The sequence below is a fragment of the Musa acuminata genome, chromosome BXJ3-1 (genome assembly GCF_036884655.1).
Source record: "Musa acuminata AAA Group cultivar baxijiao chromosome BXJ3-1, Cavendish_Baxijiao_AAA, whole genome shotgun sequence".
NCBI classification, from domain to species: Eukaryota; Viridiplantae; Streptophyta; class Magnoliopsida; order Zingiberales; family Musaceae; genus Musa; species Musa acuminata.
Window position 1 is genome coordinate 42,348,088 of NC_088349.1, and position 16,194 is coordinate 42,364,281.

At 36.7% G+C, this 16,194-nt stretch overlaps 1 protein-coding gene across 5 annotated transcripts in view; it reads left to right on the forward strand.

Annotated features, from left to right (window-relative positions):
* LOC135629622 (alpha-N-acetylglucosaminidase-like) overlaps window positions 1-15,613 on the forward strand; it is a 59,082-nt gene extending 43,469 nt beyond the window's left edge. For all 5 annotated transcript variants that reach the window (XM_065137252.1, XM_065137253.1, XM_065137254.1 and 2 more), the window contains 10 exons: window positions 6,073-6,190; window positions 6,885-6,932; window positions 7,984-8,092; window positions 8,207-8,310; window positions 9,369-9,467; window positions 10,680-10,790; window positions 13,000-13,244; window positions 14,480-14,717; window positions 14,816-14,894; window positions 14,993-15,613. In XM_065137252.1, the coding sequence (XP_064993324.1) occupies window positions 6,073-6,190; window positions 6,885-6,932; window positions 7,984-8,092; window positions 8,207-8,310; window positions 9,369-9,467; window positions 10,680-10,790; window positions 13,000-13,244; window positions 14,480-14,717; window positions 14,816-14,894; window positions 14,993-15,300 (1,459 nt within the window). In that variant the 3' untranslated portion in view covers window positions 15,301-15,613. The remainder of the gene's footprint in view (window positions 1-6,072; window positions 6,191-6,884; window positions 6,933-7,983; window positions 8,093-8,206; window positions 8,311-9,368; window positions 9,468-10,679; window positions 10,791-12,999; window positions 13,245-14,479; window positions 14,718-14,815; window positions 14,895-14,992) is intronic.
* The last annotated feature ends 581 nt before the right edge of the window (window positions 15,614-16,194 follow it).

A 16,194-nucleotide genomic window follows, 5' to 3' on the forward strand; every position in this document is an offset into this window, starting at 1 on the left:
GCACCTTCTCGAATATTCGAAATATTGACCATTCCAAACATATTAGCTCTAGGGAAGTTGTTCAAGCTGGTTTTGCAAAAAGACGTGACGGTCATCAGATTTGCAAAGCGGCAAGGTTCGATCGATTTTTTACGATCCCTCAAAAATTTAAAATATTGACCATTCCCAATATATTTGCCTTCGGGAAGTCATATATGCTAGGCTTCGTAAAAAAACGTGGCAGTCATAAATTTTGTACAAAGTCATGGTTTGATAGGTTCGTTGTGCACCATCTCAAAAATTCAAAAAATTAATCATTCCTAACGTATTTGCCCTAGGGAATTCCTATGAGATTGGTTTCACGGAAAAACATGATGGTCATAAAGATTGCGCAAAGTCGAGGTTCAATCAGTTTTTTATGCACCGTCTCCAAATTTTAAAATATTGACCATTCCTAACATATTAGCCTTAGGGAAGTTGTATAAGCCTGGTTTCGCAAAAAAAATTAGATGGTTATAAAGTTTGTGCAAAGTTAAGTTTCGAATGATTTTTTTGCGCACAATCTCGAAAAGTCAAAATATTGATCATTCCTAACATATTAGCCCAATAAAATTTGTATGAGCCAAGTAGCCCAAGGAAGAAGCAACCGTCGTCCCTACCCTAAGCCGCCCTCGCACTCGCCATTGAGGGCACAGGAGCGCGTGCTACCCGCGAGGTGCCCTTGCCCTCAGTCGCTTCTCACCGCCTATCTCAAGGGTCGCCTCCCTACCTCTTCTCTGGAAGAGAATTATCGATCTTTGGGATATTAGCCATAGAGAAGTTGTATAAGCTTAGATTCACGTAAAAAATATGACGGTCATAAAATTTCTGCAAAGTCGAGGTTCTATTGTTTTTTTGTACACCATCTCAAAATTTTAAAATATTGACCATTCCCAACACATTTGCCCAATGGAAGTTGTAAAACCTTAGTTTCGCAAAAAAAAAAAATGATGGTCATAAAGATTGTCCAAAGCCGAGATTCGATTGTTTTCTTGTGGACCCTCTCAAAAATTTACAATATTGACCATTCCCCATATATTAGCTTTTGGGAAGTTGTATAAGCTTAGTTTCGTAAGAAAACATGACCGTCATAAAGTTTGAGCAAAGTCGAGGTTTGATCGATTTTTTGCGCAATCACAAAAATTCAAAAATTTGATCATTATCAACTTATTTACCCTAGCGAAGTCGTTTGTGCATGGTTTTACACAAAAATATGTCAATCAAAAAGTTTGCGCAAAGTCAAGGTTCAATTGGTTTTCTACGCACCATCTAAAAAATTCAAAATATTGACAATTCCCTACATATTTGCATTATGGAAGTTGTATGAGCCTAGTTTCACACAGTGATTTAAAAAGCGCTAGGCGCCAAAAGGCGCCAAGGTCCAAAAACGCCCGAGGCACTAGGCGCTCGCCCGAGCGAAGCGAGGCGCTAAAATATAAAAATATAAAATATAATTAATAAATATAATTATTTAAAATTTTAAATAAAAATATAAAAATATATAATATAATAAATAAATATAATCACATTAATAGTATAAACCTGCTGACGGAGAAACGAGGAAGCAGCGGCGAGCGGCGGCAGCAGCGGCGGCGAGTGGCGGCAGCGACAGCGGGAAAGGGAAAGGGAGCAGAAGGCGTGAGCAGCCGGAGGCCTCGAGGGAGGCGCGAGCAGCGGGAAGGCTCGCGGGAGGGCTCGCAGGAGGCGAGAGGGCTCGCGGGAGGCGCGAGCAGCGGGAGGGCTCGCGGGAGGCGTGAGCAGCGGGAGGGCTCGAGGGAGGCGCGAGCAGCGGGAAGGCTCGTGGGAGGGCTCGCAGGAGACGCGAGCAGCGAGAGGGCTCGCGGGAGGCGCGAGCAGCAGGAGGGCTCGCAGGAGGCGCGAGCAGCGAGAGGGCTCGCGGGAGGCGCGAGCAGCGGGAAGGCTCGCGGGAGGGCTCGTGGGAGGCGCGAGCAGCGACAGCGGCAGCGGGAGCAGCGGCAACGAGCGACGAGATCGCGATCGGGATCGGGATCGGCAGCGGCAGCAGGTTAGTGTTGGGTTAGGATTAGGGTTATATCGGTTTAGTTGGTTCGATTGAACCAACTAACAACCGAACCAGGACCGAACCAGACCTAAAATTCTGGTTCGGTTTACCCAGGCGCTCGCCCGAAGCGCCCAGCGCCTGGGCTCGGGCGAGCGCCTAGGCGGCGCCTGATTGAAGCGCGCCGCCTGGGACATTAGCGAGGCGCTCGGGCCTCGCCTCGCCTCGCCCGAGCGCCTAGGCGAGCGCCCGAGCGCCTTTTGCAATCACTGGACTTTCACAAAAAAACATAACGATCATAAAGTTTGTGCAAAGTGAAGGTTAGATCGGTTTTTTAAGCACCATCTAAAAAATTCAAAATATTGATCATGCCCAACATATTAAACCTACGAAAGTTGTATAAGCCAGTTTTCATAAAAAAAGTAACGATCATAAAGTTTGTGCAAAGTCGAGGTTCGAATAGTTTTTGCACACCATCTTGAAAATTCAAAATATTTACCATTCTCAACATATTAGCCCTAAGATAGTTGTATAAGCTTGGTTTCAGAAACAAACTTACAGTCATAAATTTTGCATAAAGTCGATGTTGGATCAGTTTTCTACGCACTATCATGAAAATTCAAAAAATTGATCATTCCAAACATATTTGTCCATGAGATGCCGTACGAGCATAGTTTCAGAAAAAAAACATGATAGTTATAAAGTTTTTGCAATGTCGAGGTTCGATCGGTTTTTTGCGCATCGTCTCAAAAATTCAAAAAATTGATCACTCCCAACATATTTACCCTAGGATAGTCATTATAAGTATAGTTTCAAAAAAAAACGTGACAGTCATAAACTTTGCGGAAAATCGAAGTTTCATACCAAGGGTGATGTAGAATAGGTGGACAAAGCAGAATACATTTTGACGAAAAACCAATAGTAGAGCTGTATTTGCTGGAATGAGTATTTCGGATAGAAAGTCACAATAGATAAGGAATGAACTCTCGAAGAAAAGTCACAATACAGTTGTATTTGTTGGAATGAGTGTTTTGGATAGAAAAGACACGAATTCGCGATAAAACTTAAATAAGATCGAAAAATAGCTCACCACTAAGTTAAAATCACAAAGGGATACAGAAAGTTCGTCACCCCAAGGATTATAAATGAGGATACAGGACTGAAATCAAAAGACTCACCACTCAAGGACACATCCAAGAGATACAGAGTTTAAGGGAGTACTCAAAGAGAGCTTCTACCAAAATATCATATGTTTCTAAAGTCCTTTCTAAGCCCTAAATACCAAAATAAGTACTAGTGCATGAAATAACACTTCATGCATAGGGAATTTCGAAATTAAGTATTTTACAACTACTAACAAACTCCTTGATAAGACCCTAGGGTCTTATCGTCAAAGAAAAGAAGGGAAAAGGGATGATCACTTCGAGGGGATCGGCCTCCGAGGGTTTGTCAAAAGACTAAATAATATTTTCCTGATTGCCAAAAGAAACAGCTACATCTCTATTTATAGAGTTCTGATTCTAACTGAACTAAAACGACTCAATAAATATTATTTAAAAGCTCAGAAAATAAAAGGACCCTAACATTTCCTCTTTCAATTCAGCCTTGTCCTCAAGGCTGAGCAACATCAAATTATGGAAACTTCTCTTTTAGTGCTCTGTAGGACTCCCTAGCGGCATCTTCCTTTGGTAAATTAGCCTATTGCACCAGCACTTCACTCACGGGATGTCTGCGGTACATTACAACTCGTCGATCAAGTATGGCTTGTGGTTGAGCTTGAACTTTCCTAGTAGTAGAGGTATCTGGCAAATGGTGCTGCACTATCTCATCTTCACCCAACTTCCTCTTAAGGTATGAAACATAAAAAACTGAATGTATTTTAGAGCTAGCAGGCAAATCCAAACGGTAGGCAACTGGTCCAATATGTTCTAATACCTTATAAGGTCCAAAAAATCGAGGAGACAGCTTCATGGAAGATCAGACCGAAAGCTAAATCGTCACCTCCCGCTACTAGGTGGATTTAATCGAGGGAGAAGAAAGAAGAGGTGAACCTAGAGATCGGCGTCGATACCAAGGTCTCATATGAGGCGATGAGACCTTGGTATCGTCGGCGACTTCTCATCCGCGAGAGGAGAAGAATCCTCGGCATCGCGTGGAGAAGAAACTGAGCATCGAGGCGGCGTTTCTTCTCCCCATGCAAGTAGAAGAAATGAGGAGACGAGGCAGAAGGAAATGGTTTCTTCTCCCCACCTTTTTCGCACGGGCAGAAAAGAGGCAACGTCGCAGAAAATGGTTTTCTTTTATATATATATACCGAGTGGGGAGAAGAAATCGAGGTTTCTTCTCCCCACGTGCCAAAAAGGGTGACGAGGCAGTCACCCCTTTTTTTTTAAACTTATATACATATATATATATATATATATATATATATATATATATATATATATATATATATATATATATACAAGGTATGCAATTTCGTACCGTACCGGAGTTTCGACGTTCGCTCGGTACGGTATGAAACTATATATCGAGCGATATATCGTTCGGTATATCGCTCGGTATATATATATATATATATATATATATATATATATATTTATTTATTTATTTATTTATTTTTATAAAAGGCGATGTCGCATCGCCTCAGCGACGTCGTCGAGGCAACACAACGACGCCTCGTTTTTATATATATATTTATATATAAAATATTTTTATAAAAGGTGATGTCGCATCGCCGAGGCGACGTCGCCTCGTTTATATATATATATATTTATATATATATATATATATTTATTTATATATAAATATTCTTATATATAAGGCGACATCGCGTCGCCTCGGCGACGTCGCCAATAAAGGCGACACGACGTCACCTTTTATAAAATATTTATATATTAATTTATATATATATATATATATATATATTTCGTTCCGTTCGGTAATCGGCGGTCCGTGTACTGGTAAACTGACGGACCGGTACGTACCACCCGTACCGGGCGGTATTATTCGAAATTGCATACCTTGTACATATACATATACATATACATATATGCACATATATAAAACGAGGTGACGTCGCCTCGGTTTTCTACCCGCGTGGGGAGAAGAAATCGAGGTGTCTTCTCTCCACGCACCAAAAAAGGTGACAAGGCACTCGTCCCTTTTTTTTTTAGCGGTATACCGAAATCTACCGCTCAGTATACAGTATTGTATCGTACTAAGCGAATCTCGAAACTCCGGTATGGTACGAAATTTTAATCCTTGCGTTGAATAGTGTTTTCCAACTTAAAACCCGTAATATAATTTTATTTTATTTTTCAGAAATTTTTGGAGCTTTTTTTTATCATTTTCCTATGTCGTTGGTATGCCCCGCCGTATCTACACATGGTACACTAGTATAGGGCAGTACATATCGTATTGCTGGTCAGTTGGTACACTGGTTTGGACCAAGAAGGTGAACCCTGGTTTGAATAATGTCTACCTTTGCACTTTGGTGAAGATGTTTGAGATGTGTGCAAAGAGCATTGCAATTCTACAATTTGCAGATTATGTTGCAGAAAAGAGGAAAAAAAAAGATCAGACATAGTATTGTTCTTTTTTTTAGATTTGTTCTTTCCCTAATTGCAAAAGATATACCGAAAGCTCTTTTGGTTCATTGAACAAAATATGACAGCTTTAATACCTTAACAAGAAATCTAAAAATCCAATAGAGTGATAGACTAATAGTAGAGTTGAACTATTTTGTGAAACATGACACCACCCAGAAAGATGATCAATCAAGAATGCAAAGTTCTATTTGTGTTCTCCTTTTTCTTATTGTTGCTAGGAGAGACTAATTAAAGTTGTTAATTCTTCTAATTTATAAAAAAATAAAAAAATATGCACACCTAGTTATGTGCTCTTATTGTTGATAGATAATTTATAAATTGTGCAAAAATGTATTAGTTTCAAAGATATCAATATACTTATTTTTTTTACTTCAAAAGAAGTTCTGATCTTAATTACCTTATGTTTCTTTTTGGTCTCTACAGTGATACATTTGATGAGAACACTCCACCTGTAGATGATCCAAAGTATATATCTTCCTTGGGTTCTGCAATATATAAAGGAATGCAAAGTGGTGATGATGATGCAATATGGCTCATGCAGGTATCATAAATTAGTTATTTCATAGGCACCATAGGTTGATATTATTCATCCTTTAATTACTCCAACACATGAATGAGGAGTTGACATCTTGAAGAGGGTTCTTTTTAAGTGTAGATATTGGTGGTCAATTTTTACAATTTAACAATTGATTAGTTTGGCAAACTTGGAAACTTGGTTTTAGATTTAATACATGTTAGCTAAAGCTGGGTTTCAGAACAAATAGATAGTTTTCTTAATTTTTATCCCTGTTTCGATTGATCCAATTTGAACACTAGGAACTTATGTATCATGTAATAGATATTTTGTCATTAGAAAGAATTTCAAGGTTATTGTTGAAGATGCATGCTATTGTACCATATTGGTTGCCAATGAATATTAAGCATTAAACAATCCTGGAGTAGGAAGCTTTTCCTATTTCAGTTAGATGATGCCTAGTGATTATTTGAGTTTCTTGTGGTTTTATAATAAACAGATATCAACATTTTATGAGGCATGATACCCTCATTATCATGTGTGGGCACCTTGTTGGGGTGATACATACTACTTTGCATTAGCCAACATGTACAATATGCCGGTTCCTTTAATTTTTTTTTCCATGAATTAATAGATTTTAGGGCTTCTTTCAAGGTCAAGCGTGATGCTCTTGGTTTCACAGTAACATCAAATAATCTTTTTGTGTTCTAAACTTCTACAGGGTTGGTTATTTTCATATGACCCGTTCTGGAAACCACCTCAGATGAAGGTAGTGTTTTTGTTGACCTGCTAGTTTAGATTTTATTAATACTTATCTCCGTCATTATCTTATTATTTACTTGAAATTCTGTGTTCATGTCCATTTTATACCAAATACATTTGATACCTATGTTAATCCTTATAATAAAGTTTTCCTTGATTTGCAATTATGTTGCAAATGTTCTTGTATATGGAGGTTGGCAAAATCATGGGATCAATTTAGAAATATCATGTGTGCTTATTTAATATACTATGACAACAAATAAAATGGCATATGATTTGAGAATTTGTTTTATGATGATCATTTGTATAAATTTTAGTAGGCCATCTTTTGAACTGATTTATAGGTTTATAACTAGGATGAGATTGTAAATAAGATGTTCTCAAGAAGTGAGAGATCGGCATTGAAGAATGCTTATCAAGTATCTCTGGATTGATTTAATTGAAGGCAAACAAGAAAAGAAAGCATATGGTCCTATCAACTACAAAACTGCATCACACAATGTAATATTGAATAACTATTTGGGATTGAATTTGTCGATCATTTCATGTCACTTGACTATATAGAGTTTTCTTTAACTACATCAACGCTATTGTTTCTGGCAAGGTTCGCAATACCGTACCGTACCGGTGTTTCGACCGGCGCTCGGTACCGGTACGGTACGGTATACCGCTCGGTACACCTGGGTGTACCGAGCGGTATAATCAGGTGTGCCGAGTACTGTAGCTGCTACAGTACTCGGCACGGTAACAGGTGGTCCGCGTACCGGCAACGTATCGGACCGGTACGTACCGCCCGTACCGGGCGGTACGGGTCGGTACTGCAAACCTTGGTTTCTGGTGCATCAAAACTTTTTTTTCTCGATATTGGCACAATTTTTTATAGTTATCTGCACCACATTTTGACAGTAGAAGTGATGTTAAACTTATACTATCATCAGAACTAGTTACTTCTAAGTTGTTAGCATTGTTAGGCTTATACCATCATAAGATGTTAAACTTATAAATTGTTGCCACAATTTGGTTCAGAACCTGCGATTTAACTTTTCTTTTATTGTTAGGCTCTCTTGCATTCAGTTCCAATTGGGCGGATGGTAGTTCTTGATCTATTCGCTGAAGTAAAACCAATATGGATTACATCAAAACAGTTTTACGGTGTTCCATACATCTGGAAAGTTCTCTGTTTCTCAAAATGTTGGTTTTCGTTAATTTTCTTGTAGCAATATGTAAAGATTCCTATTTTCCATAATCTTGATCAGCAGCAACTTATATTAATTTTCTACAGGTGCATGCTACACAATTTTGCTGGAAATATTGAGATGTATGGTATTCTCGATGCAATTGCACTTGGACCTATTGAAGCTCGTACAAGTGAAAATTCAACCATGGTTAGTTGCCTTTTTGTGGTACTTAAAATATAATTTATTATGTGCAGCTTATTTTGTGATACATGGTACCTAGTCCCAGGGTTTTTAATTTCAAATAATACTGCCTGGTACGGACGATACGTACCGGTCTGATAGCATACCGTTACATGGACCGTCCGCTATCGGGCGGAACACTCAATATGGCCCGTATCGGGTGATACAGGGGCATATCAAACGGTAACAATTGAAATTTTGATCATTATCGCCCGACACAGTTACTGCTCGACATAGCACGATAACGGTTGATTTCGACAGTGACCTACATTTTTTTTTCCTTTCTAACCATTATTTGGGCTAGTTCCACATTGTGAATTTGCTGGTTGTGCCAAATGTCATCAAGGTTCAACAACATAAAACATGTCGTTACAGTGGTTAGTGTTGTGCTTCTGACCAGTGATATAGGATTGTTGGAATTTGTTATTTTAGTTCACTAGTGAGTTAAAATTATTCCTTAATCTAGGTGTGGTAGTCATAATTTATTTATATAGTTTATTATATTATTTCTTGCATCCCTAGAAAATTATTAGGAAATGTTTGAATATATAAACACCATTTTATGACAGTGTTCACAATTTTAATTTTGTACAATCTATAGTGAATCACATTTCACGTTTTCACTATGAAAATGATTGGTGAAGCACGAACAAAATCTGTGCTATCTGTTAAAGGAACTCTTATAAACTGGTAGTGTCAATCTTTTTCTCAAACGTATCTTTATTATTCAAAAAATATATTTTTCGGTGCTGAAGCCTTTTTGTGAGCATCAAAGCATATGAGTTTGACTACTTGGATAAAGTAAGTTTGTTTTTGCAGATTTAAAATTTTTATTTTTAGCTAAAAAAATGTTCCCTGTCTCTTTCACAACAAGTAAAAGTTGTAGCAAAATTTGTTGTGATTTCTGTTATAAGTTATGGAATTTAGAAGGAGCTATATATTAATATCATCTCTTAATCCATATATATCCTTGAGGAATATCATTGGTATGTTTTATGTTTGTCTAATATTTCGTTGGTCTAAAGGTTGGCGTTGGAATGTCTATGGAAGGCATCGAGCAAAATCCTGTTGTTTATGATCTGATGTCTGAAATGGCATTTCATCATAAACCAGTAGATGTCAAGGTAATATTTACTTTTGTGTACCCATCTCTTTACCTTATTGAATACCATCCACATGTTTTAAGCTATAATTTCCCTTTCTCGCCTCCTATATGGTGTAATGTATAAATTGAAGATATCCTATAGGTTAGTTACATAGAATAAGTTCAAATAGTTTTCCCAAACAGGTACATATATAATTTAAGATTCTTTTTTCGGTTCAGCGGTTAAGTAGTTCCTGCTTCAATGGCAGATTAAGTCTAGTAATCTATAAACTAGAATAGTAGCACTAGAAAAGAAATTTAATTAAAATTTGGAACTTTGTGAAGGACAGTATCAAGTTAAATGCATTTTTGTTGTATTGGGCAAATAGGAATTTAATTTTGATTTGTTTATTGTAGGTCAAATTGCATTAGCTGTAGATTAAACCTTGCCTTGTGAACAAAATTTTGGCCAAATGTGATCTCAGATGGAGCATGTTTCTTTTCTTTGTGCATGTGTTTTGATTATACAAATGTGATTTGCGTATCTGTTTATGGGTTTTCACTTCTTCACTTTGCCTACTTTCTTTTTTATCCTTCATTTAACCTTTGTTAGGTCGGATACATTTAAATATGTCCAGCTGGCAAGGTACTTGACCTATTTCTGGGTTTTTATGCATCATTTTAATATTGAGGAGCTTAGGTGGTCAGTTTTTGGTAGAACAAAATGTAGCATTTTCTTTCTGTTCTAGGATATATAATCCGCTTATTGCCATTCTTCCAATTATGTAGCAAGATATAGTTTCTTAGTCATCATGCAAACTCAGCAAAATAGTTTGTTCCATCAATTCAGGACAGCTTAGTAATTAGATTTCAGAATCTGATAATAGTTAAAAGCATGCCTATTTTTACTTGTGGAAAAAGAATAATGGAACTAGAAGCTCAATGAGGAGGAATCACAATGTGAAAAAAGATTCATATTTCACTTTTAGCAGATTTATTTGGTAGAAATAATTAGATCATCTAGTTTGATTGTTGCCTAAATTTCCTACAACTAACATTCTCTTTTGTTCTTTGTCAATGAACAATTTTAGTTGAGAAGTAAATTTGATGGAATTTTAATGATGTAGAATTCATTATATACATTGTTAAGTGATAAACATATGAAAGCTTGATTTACTGACTGATTATTTCAAAATTTAGATCAGACCCATCAAGAAATGTTTTGGCTTTTCTTTTATCATTTTCTTTTCAGATCTGGGTTGACTTATATGCAACAAGGAGATATGGAAGGTTTGTTCCAGCACTACAAGACGCCTGGCAGATACTATATCATACTCTATATAATTGCACAGATGGTGCCTATGTGAGTTTAATCTTTGTTTTCTCTATTGTAGGCTAATTTATGACTCATAGTGGATCCTCATTATCCACATATAAACTTCATATTCATCTAAAGGTTTTCAGAGTCGAATCTTCTTGCTTGAAATGTGGTGCATTGTGGCTTTAGAAAATTAACCATTCTGAGTGTTCACCAAAAATAGGGTTTAGTTAAGTCTTCATGACCAAAGTTGATGGCTTTGGGAGGGATATAATTGTTCATAGGAGGTTACAATCTAGGATTGCAAAAAGAGAGTTCAAATACAAATAATTCTTCTTCCATAATTTTGTCAATTGCCAATAGAAGTCAAATGCCAAAGATCATTTGTATGCATGCAACCAAGAAAGTAAATGTCCATAAGGACTCCATATTTCTTTTACTTTCTTTAAAATTAGGATCAGGAAAAGCAAATACAATTGTCTTCTTTTGATAATAAGAAACTTGACAGTTGACACAATAACACCAAATAAGTCAAAAGACGAAGATATTGTGAAAGCTTGCCACCATTGGTGGTGATCACATTGAAGTGATCAAGAACCATAAAGGTACCAGTAAGAAAAATCTTTTAATATTTGATCACTTGAATTAATCATTACTCTGTCAATTGGTTCAATAATAGCACAATTAGATATTACCCTATATTGACTTTTTAGTTCAAAATATCATGATGTTTTAAGTTGCTTTAGTTGCAGCATCACTACTGGTAACTTCAATGTTTTCTATCCTTATTGGGTTTGGTATTCAGAGAAACACTTGGGTTTTAGTAAAAAAGGAGATCTACACTCTTCCTCTCTTACAACAGCAGAAAGAGTGCTGCAACTTAAGTCCGAGGAATCAAAGAGATTTTACCATTGATGTTGATAATACATCAATGATGGTACTTACAAACCTGGCTTTAGATTAATTACTTTCTAGATAAAGGTTGATGAGCAAATTATAACGAAAACTATTTTCATTTGGAAAGCAAATATCAAAGGCATGAAAAAAAAAGAACCAGCTTTTGGATGTTTTATATAATTATGCGAAGGTTATTCAGTTTTTGAGGCAATGGTAGCTTTCATTTACGAAATTATTTCTTGATTTGTACAAAACCTAGTACTCTAGAATTTTCTTATTGAAGAACAAAATAAAAGAAACATAAAATCCTATTTTCCTAATCGTAGTTGTCTCATTTGATAATCTTTGAATTACTTCTACTCAAGGATCACCGTTTGGGTACTGGACCCATTTTGGTAATATGCTCAGACTAGTACATATCAATCAGTACTGGTGTACTGTGTGTATCGGTGTTCTGAAGAAGAAAAAGGAGAAGAAGGGGTGGTAGAGGAAGAGGAGGGAGGAGGAAGGAGGTAGGAGGAAAGAAGAAGAGGAGATGGTGAAGAGGAGGAAGAGGAAGAGGAAAATGGGCATTCCTATGAGAAGCAATTAGGCCAAAGGTGGTGTTTGGTGGTGGTATACAGTGAGGCCATGGTGTGCCTGAGAAGTGGAGGTCACATTGAGAAGCAAAGGTTGCGCTGTGCGTGAGAAACAATTAGGGTAGTTTCCTTATATATGGATGAACTGAATCGCCGTAAACAGGGGCGGTCTACATACCACATACCAGTTGATGTCTGAACCAGTATGTACTGCCTGTTTCGTATCAGTCTAAGTGAAACACGTCATTTGCTTCTACATCTTTTCATCTGTTTTCTTATTCTCTTTATTATCATTTTACTTTTCTTCCTTATCTTCTTTGTTACGGCCTTCATCTGTACTATCGGTCATGATGGTTAATGTCCCAGCAGAGCATTAGAAATCTTTGGCCGCTTTTATGGCTTCAAGACTATGAATTAAGTCCCAGATAAAAATAGTTTGATAAGCAGAGGCAAAGAAAGAGGTGCTGAGAGCTAAAAGACCAAAGAGAGAGAATTTCATGATCAAGGGCATTAGAAACTTAAAGTTTGCTTGTGATTGGATTGCGCAACTAGACCATAGTCCAAATTGAAGTGGTTCAAGCTAAGCTTTCTTCCAGATTCTAATGGGTAAACCATTGCTTGAATTGGTTTAAATTACCACATGAAATTACAGTTTTACCTCTTTGAGATTATTATCAATAATTAAGTGCATCACTTTTGGTGCTTTCATGCATTTACTTACCAGTTATTAGTTCTAATGCTTTTTGATGTATCTATATGTCTCAACCGCTCAACAACAGGACAAAAATCGAGATGTAATTGTTGCATTTCCAGATGTTGATCCATCTGTCATATTGATACCAGAGATATCTGAAGAGAGAAAGCTTGTGCATTTTAGTCGACAATTATCAGAAAGAGAGCCACTGAAGGAAACAGCTAATTCTTATGATCAACCACATTTATGGTATTCAACTGCTGATGTCACACGCGCATTAGTTCTTTTCCTAGAAAATGGGTATGATGTATCAGATAGCCAGACTTTCAGGTGATTTGCGATTCATTTGTTTTTGCGTAAAGCTTGCCATGACTAGAGCAAGGAATTGAAACACACACTGATAGTTATCTGCTTATATGTTAGACTTGCATAATGCTGGTATCTATCTCTTCCATCCACATCTCTGACATATTACTGGTATTTATATGCTAGACTGCATAAAGCTTGCCATGACTAGAGCAAGGAATTCAAACACACTGTGTTAGTTATTTGCTTATATGTTAGACTTGCATATTGTTGGTATTCATCTCTTCCATCTAAATCAGCATATTTGCATCTTAATATTAGTTTCAAAAGCAGCTGAAATTTGACTGATGGTAGTGGCAAAATCCAAGTAGAGTTCTGATTTGACAGGTTTAAGCAATGTACATTGGTAGACGGTTGTGGTTCTGTAACTGCAAAATTATGATGAGTCAATTGCTCAGTGAAACTTTTGGATGAAGTCAGTATATTTTCCTTTCCTTCTTATTCCCCCTCTTTTTGTCTTTTTATCTCTTATTTGTTCTATTTTTCCAATTACTAAGTGACTAAGATGTCTTTGTTTCTAAAACAAGATCTTGTACATGTTGCTAGAGAATGAGGTTTTGCATGTGAATTTGGTCTTTGGTCCTTAGCAGGTGTGAAACTGGCATGATATGCAACATTGAGGCTTAGATCGTCCCAACCACTTACTAAATCATTGTCCAATGACCAATTTTCTTTTATGGTTAAAGATACTTCCTTTCCCATGTAAATTTACATTGTTCATACTTCATATTGCTCTCAATGTCCATGATTGCAAGTTCTTTATCCAGTTGTATATTATTTTATGACAATGAAAGTTTATCAAGTTATAACCCATATAAAGCAGTCTAGACTACAGCTCTATGACTAGAATTGGCTTGTGTTTGTTATGATACATGTAAATTTTTGCTGCTTCAATGGGTATGACTCTTTCTATCAATTCTTGTTGTTCTCATGTGATAAACTAAACGGATAATTATATAAAATGATAAATATTGTAAATTATCTGCATCCTTATCCATTTTTTCTCCCTTTCTTCCACATAAAAATATTATACAGTTCAATATTATCTTAAAGTCAGCTACAAACAATATTATACAGTTCAAATATTTAATCCCATCAAGAATAATTTTTTATAAATCATGTCAATATTAGGAGCTTTTAACATGCTGCTATATTTTGATAATGGATCTTATATAAATCTCGTGGATCTATTATTCCAGATATGATCTTGTGGATCTCACCCGTCAGGCATTAGCAAAGTATGCAAACAAAGTATTCTTGAAGATTATAGAAGGGTACAAACTTAGTAATTTAAAACAAGCGACCATATATAGCCAGCACTTTCTTGACCTTGTGAAAGATCTGGACATGCTTTTGTCATGCCATGATGGTTTTCTGCTTGGCCCCTGGTTGGAAAGTGCCAAGCGCCTTGCAAGAGACCCAGAACAGGAGCAACAGGTAAGATTCTTGTTGTCACCTGTTTGCCCTCCTCAAATTTGAATACTTGTATGCCTATTTAAGTAGGATTCTGTCATTGTCATGCTTCTATGGTGCAGTTTGAATGGAATGCAAGGACTCAAGTAACCATGTGGTTTGATAACACTGAGACTGAAGCTAGTTTGCTTCGTGATTATGGTACATACCAATGCAGAAGCAATTTGCTTTATACCCTTTACTTTGGTGTCATCAATCTGTTTTAATGTAATACTCTTGCGACAATCTCAATTGTGCAGGAAACAAGTACTGGAGTGGTCTTCTACTAGACTACTATGGGCCAAGAGCATCTATATATTTCAAGTACATGATAGACAGCTTGGTGAAGGGGGAGAGTTTCCCATTAGAAGACTGGAGGAGGGACTGGATAGGCCTTACCAACAAGTGGCAAAGCAGTAGAAATTTGTTTCCAGTAAAAGCTTCTGGTGATGCTCTAAATATATCTCGATGGCTATATGACAAGTATTTATGTAGTGATAACTTGCAATCACTTTATATGGGTTCAAACTATGATGAAGCTGCTAATTTTGTGAGCTTCTATGTTTGACACAATCTCCTGATGATAATTTCGTTCCCGAAGTTCAAAAGAATCTTATTGCCTTGGGCTTTTTATCAAAACAATTATGTTATGAGTTGTTTGTTCCATAATGGATTCCTAATTTATTTGTCAAGAAGGCATTGTCTAGGCAATGATATGTCAATTTGCCACAAATTGAGTTTCTTATTACTCTGTAACACCAGAGTCAACTTAGTACTTAATATGTTTGGTGTTCCCACTGTTTATGGACTATGGATATTTCAAAATATATTAATGGGAACTTTTAGTACCAAACAAGAAGATCATCATTTTTGACGATAAATGCTATTGTTGACTACTGTAATAATTTTAATTTCTTTGAGTTTCCTGACACCTGAACCGACATTGACCAAACTTACCAGAATTGTCATGGGCACTGTCAAGCTACAGCACTTTTAATTCAGTTTTCAAAGCATACTTGTGACTTCTGGGCATAAATATTACGATTTACACGTGAAAATATTAAGTTCAAGTCGGCTTCTAGGGTAGTGCCTTCTCAAGCTGGAAATTTATCTAAGCATCGTCTAGTTCCTGGCAGAAATCCTTGTGAACTTAATTAGCTAGTGATTGTAGTTTTGTAGCCACCTCAAATTTAATCTTTCGAGCCATAATTTAACCTTTTCTTGGTTCTCTCCAGTCCTGACTCAAAATGCAAGAGAAAGTATCAAACCATGACAAGTCAGCTTGGTTACAAGGTCACTGAGTACGTATTTCAATGATTTCCAAAAGATGCTGATTTCAATACTGCCTGACGGCTTTGTTTGGACATACTCTTCAGGTTCAACTTTTTGAGTTCGATGCAAGGGTCAACTCAGAAGATTTCCGATTCCTCAATTCTCGAAAGGTAACATTTTTATTATTCAC